Source organism: Micromys minutus, assembly GCF_963924665.1.
Source record: "Micromys minutus genome assembly, chromosome: 28".
Classification (NCBI taxonomy): Eukaryota; Metazoa; Chordata; class Mammalia; order Rodentia; family Muridae; genus Micromys; species Micromys minutus.
Genome location: NC_137963.1, coordinates 21,370,644 through 21,376,138, shown reverse-complemented (window position 1 = coordinate 21,376,138; position 5,495 = coordinate 21,370,644). Strand labels below are relative to the sequence as shown.

Below are 5,495 nucleotides of genomic sequence, written 5' to 3'. Positions count from 1 at the left end.
CGAGGGGCACCAAGTCCTGCCCTGGTCATCTGACCCCTGGAGTCATGGCCCACGTTCATTTTCTTCTGTGTCTAGGGCAACCTCCTAACTGCTGTCCTTAGAAGGTGCCTCCTTCTGGAGAACACACTCACAGCTCAGTGTTTCCTCCAAGGTCGACTGTGCATCCCTCCCTTGCAATACCCCACCAGTAAGCTCAACTGTGTTTTGAAACGCATACATAGAAAGGATAGTTATTATATCTTTATCATTATTAGATAACAGCACAAATCATAGATATTTATACTAATATAGCTAGTATGCGCTTTTTTTTTTTAAACATCCAAAGCTTTTTTATTAACAGTAAGATCCAGGTTAGTTTTTGTAGCCTCCGCTGGCCCTTGGAACGGACATAGGGTTTGGTGTGGCTGTGTGGAGTTCCTGGCACCTTGCCGAAGTGTCTGTACACCTCTCGTCCCTTCCGAGGACCAGACAGGAGCACAGTGCCACGCCCCTTGGGAGACTCCAGGGCCAACTGGTCAAAGGTAAGAATCTTACCGCCATGAGGATTCGACTTGACTTCGGGGCGGCTGCTCACCCGCCGAGCACACACCTTCAGCTTGGGCACTTCCAGAATCCGCACACCATTTGTGACTGTCCCCACAACCACAGCGGTTTTGTTCTCCCGGCCAGGAAGCTTCATTTTTCGGATCACTCGGGACAGGGACAGAGGTGACTGGTTAGTGCGGCTCATGAACAACCTTTTCAGCACAACCTGATTGAAGGTGGAGTTGGTCCATCTGGCCAGAAACCTGTATGGCTTGAGTAGCAGCCGCAGGTAGATGTCCTGGCTCTTGGGCTCCTTGCGCTGAACCTTTCGGTCCTTGTTGTGGCGAACCCATGATGGCGCCTCCTGCTGGGCCAGGTTCAGAAAGCATGCACTTTTCATTAATTTAAAAATTAATATTATCAGTCAATTCCACAAACTCAAACTAGGCTCCAAGTTTAAAGAATCATAAAATGTATCCATGTCTGAACTCACTACTGTGAGCTTTTACACTGGCTCTTGGAACAAAAATGTTGAGACCTAAAGCTCACTCCCAGGGCAGGACATTTTTCAATAAGAGTTCTTTTAAAACACTTTCCAAGTGGCTGAAGAGATAGATGGCTCAGTGCTTAAGAGCCCTGGCTGCTCTTACGAAGGACTAGAGTTTGGTTCTCAGCACTTAAATCAGGTCTCTCACAACCACCTCTTCCTCTATGTCCCAGAGACCCAATGCCCTGCCCTGGCCTCTGTAGCCACCTGCACTCACATACATAAGTAAAAACAAGTAAGTCATTAAAACAACAGCCAGGCAGTGGTGATACTGGTATGCATGCCTTTAATCCTAGCCTTTGGGAGGCAGAAACATGTGGATCTCTGTAAGTTCAAGGCTAGCCTGGTCTACATAGTGAGTTCCAAGACAGCGTAGTGAGACCCTGACTCAAAACAACAACAACAAAACAAAACAAAACAAAAACACCAGAACAAACACTTGACTAAATAAGGAAGCTTTAATGCTCATCGCAGTTTTTCTTTGATATGATCCACCACTTGTAAGAAGGAAGCCATGCAACCACCAGGGCAACTCCCACCATTCCCTAATTTGCCTGATTTGCACAATCTTTGGCACAATTTTTTTCTTATTTGTTAGGGATAAAAAATACCAGGGTTGGTCGTATCATTGCACAAATATAAAGCAATTGGTCATTCATTGTCTACAGTGACAGCAGCCAAGACATTAGAAATCGGAGTGCTGGCACTGAAGGCTAAGCAAGGCTTCCCCTCTGACGTAAGCCTGTGTCTAGCCAGAGCCATGCCCTTGAAGAAGGACATAACATCTGTGTTTTGCCCAGATGTGAACCTAGAACAGGATCAGTTATTGAAGGGTATAGAAAGATACAACAGTACCCAACCCATGAGGTGTGGCTCATCCAGAGTATTCAACTTTTGTCACACACAATTGTAAAATGACATTTTAGGACAAGTTATCTGAATAGACATTTCCCCAAAGAAGATGTACATATGGCTAATAGGTTTGTAAATAATAATAATTATTATTGTTCTTATTATTATTACTATGATTATTACTATTATTATTATTATTATTATTATTATTATTATTATTATTATTATTATTATTTCTGGTCCCCATAGTGCTGAATGCAGGAAGTGCCCAGACAACCATGTAAAACATTTATAAATATGCAATTCAAAGTAATAATAAACTTAGAATTATTAATATCACTAATCATTAGGGAGCTACAGAATACTAATTATAGACAAATTTAGTAAGTGTTGGGATGGAGAGAGGGCTCAGCTGGTAAGTGCTTATGGTCCAAGAATGGGGATCTGGATTCGAATCAAAGTACCAACATAAAAAGCCCAGTGCTGGGGAGGAGGAAATGGGATGATTCTTATGACTTGCTAGGCAGCGGGTTTAGCCAGTCAGTGAGCTCCAGGTTCAGAGAAAAACCTTTTCTCAAGAAAACGTAATAAAGTTGGTAAGAATAGCCTGAGACCTCGGGACCCTGTGGGACCCCAGGACCCTGAGACCCTGTGGGACCCTGAGACCCTGTGGGACCCCAGGACCCTGAGACCCTGTGGGACCCTGAGACCGTGTGGGACCCTGGGACCCTGTGGGACCCAAATGGTGAAAGAAGAGAACCGACTTCCACAAACTGTCCTCAGACCTCCACATATTTTTTATGGCACATGTGCACACACACACACACACACACACACACACACACACACTCAAACACACAAACACACACACATACACACAGGACACGTGCACACAGCCTCGCCTATAATCATCTTTGATATTTCTATATATTCTATCTTGGTGGGTTTTTTTTTAATGATTAACACTTACTTGTAAGTTTCCCAGAAAAGGCCAGCTGGCGTCTGGTGTGGCTGCCTGGATGTATCTGAGTGGTCCTGGGCTTTGTCCGCCTTTCCTTAGGGCTCTCTAGGTCCAGAAATCCTCATGGAGCCCGATCAGTGTCAGACTTGGAAGAGCTGCCTTGTGAAGGGACAGGGTTTGTTCAGAGAGGCAGGCAGGCTGCACACAGCCTGGCGCCTGCTAAGTCCGTCAGCACATCGAAGGATGAAAACTGAGGTAAGAGAGAACTCTGGAGGAAGGACAGGGATGCTTTGACAGTGAAGCGGACAGGACTAGCAATGTCCAGCCCCTGAGCCGAAAGCAGCTTCCCAATCTGCCTTCCTCCTGGCTTCTAAAAGGATGACAATCAAGGAAGAGAGGGCTCTGGTTTGTCAGGATGAGCTGTAGGCAGCGTCACCTCCCACACAGGGCTGCAGTGTAGTCAGCTTGACTGTCTGGTAGGCTGTGAACATTGGTCCCTTCCCTGGAGGAGATACGAAGGCTCTTGCAGCTTCATCCCGCTGGACCTTCGCTGGGCCTTCTTCGTCACCCTCTGACTCCTCAGCATCACATAGGTGATGAACAATCCCACAAACAGGAGCAGCAGGAGCATAGGATGATGTGCTGGCTGTCAACGAATGGCCAAAGAATTACGCACATGGTGTAGCAGGTAAAGATGATCAGGCTAACAGTGACAAGGCCAAGCACCACTGCTCAGTCTGTCCTGGTGGCCTGGAAAGTAAGGAAGGCTTAGTGGGCAAGATGGCTCTAGATGACAGCACACTAATGGAGGGTCAGAGCAGCCCGTTTGTCTCCCAGCGTCTCATTCATTCAGCAACACGAGGGCTGACTAGAGGTGGCTCTCTGGTTTAGAAAGCTAGGCTTCATGTCACCTGTCCACAAGTGGTGTGGAGAACAATCTGGGTTCAGAGAGCCCAACTCTATCTCCCAAGGAGACTCCACTCAGGACCCAACCCCTGGAACCCCCAAATCACAGAGGTAGCACACCCCAGGCTCACTATCTTTATTATCTTGCTGTTTTAAATGTTGGTCATATCTCATTAAACCGATGGGCTAATCTTTAATGCAATGGTTCTAAACCTGTGGGTCACAACCCTCTGACCCTTTCGCAGGTATTACACCCTAACCACCAGAAAACAGCAATAATTATGTTAGGATTCATAACTGTAGTAAAATTACAGTTATAAAGTGAAAATGAAACAATCTTATGGTTGGGGTTACCATCACATGAGGAACTGTATTAAAGAGTCACAGCATTAGGAAGGTGGAGAACCACTGTATTCACCGATTCTAAGTTGTAGTTTGAAAAGCACTACACAGCTGTGATTGCTTTCTCTAGTTCCAATCGTCAGCCACATCCTGGTTTTGTTGTTGCTGTTGTTGTTGTTGTATGGTGGGGGGAGTTGCATGAGCAAGCAAGCCTACAACGGAGCAGGAACACCATCTGTGGAGCCCAACAGGCTAGGGGCCTTTGTCACGTTGGGACTCTGGTTATCTACCATTAGATACTTTACAATGAGATGCAACACATGCCCATCATTCCAACCTTAACTACAGAGTAGTTAGAGAAGTTACCAGGCACACAAAGCCTGTCCATCAGAGCCTTTCTTGTCGGTATCTCAACCAATAGTCAAAGCTTTGCTTATTTGTACATTAAACAGCAAATTCTTTAAACTGTGAACAATAGCGTCCTGCTGATCCACATAACACATCTCAAAAATGAGCTCTGACTGGTAAAATTTAAAATATTTGGAGTCCGTGGCTATAACTTACTGGTAGACTACTTTGCTACTACGTGCAAGGACTTGGAATTGATCCGCAGCAGCAAAAGACAATAGTAGCTTCTTATTGTTTTTTTTTTTTTTTTTTGTACCTGTCTACATTCTCAAAAAAGTGTGTGTGTGTGTGTGTGTGTGTGTGTGTGTGTGTACAAGTGCATAGTGGAGTGCATACATGAAATCTCAGGTTGTTATTCCTCGGTTGCTGTCCCATTTTATTTTACCTTTGAGACGTTCTCTGGATGGCCAACAATGACTCCCCTGCCTCCAAACCCCAGTACTGGGACTATAAACATGTATCACCAGGCCCTGCTTTTTTTCCCCTAACATGCCTTCTGGGGCTTGAACTGAAGTCCTCATGTGCTTTACTTGACCCAGCATGAGAACTCTACTGACTGAGTTACCTCTCTATCCCAGGAGTCAACATGAGAACTGGCTGAAATATCTCTTTGCTCACACTATGAGAGTGCAGAGAAACTGCTAGCCTTTCGCTGGGGAAGCTGGATTGCTGAAAACCTTTGTGGGCAGCCACCAGTGTAGGGCCATCGACCAGCAATGTCCTTGTTATCTGATGTCGACTGCAAAGGTGACAGATTTCTGTCTCTGCAGTCTCGGCTTTTGCCTCCAGTGAACAGAATCTCATGCAAGGTGCTGCTCATCAGAGCATCCAAAGGCCAGACAGGGGCTGTGACTTCATCAAGCTTCCCAAATAGGCAGCGAGAGTGGCTTTGTGCTTACTTGCTTGCAAGTGATTGTGTCTTTAGCAAATGCTTGTGTGGCAGAGTCTGTCCTG

The 5,495-nt window shown here is 45.7% G+C and overlaps 1 protein-coding gene across 1 annotated transcript; it reads right to left on the bottom strand.

Annotated features, from left to right (window-relative positions):
* Positions 1-277: 277 nt before the first annotated feature.
* Positions 278-925, bottom strand: LOC308438709 (large ribosomal subunit protein eL18-like; the record flags this gene model as incomplete). The annotated part of the gene is made up of 1 exon (XM_080940177.1): positions 278-925. The coding sequence occupies one exon, from the start codon at positions 923-925 to the stop codon at positions 278-280; it is 648 nt and encodes a 215-aa protein (XP_080796303.1).
* Between the last annotated feature and the right edge of the window lie 4,570 nt (positions 926-5,495).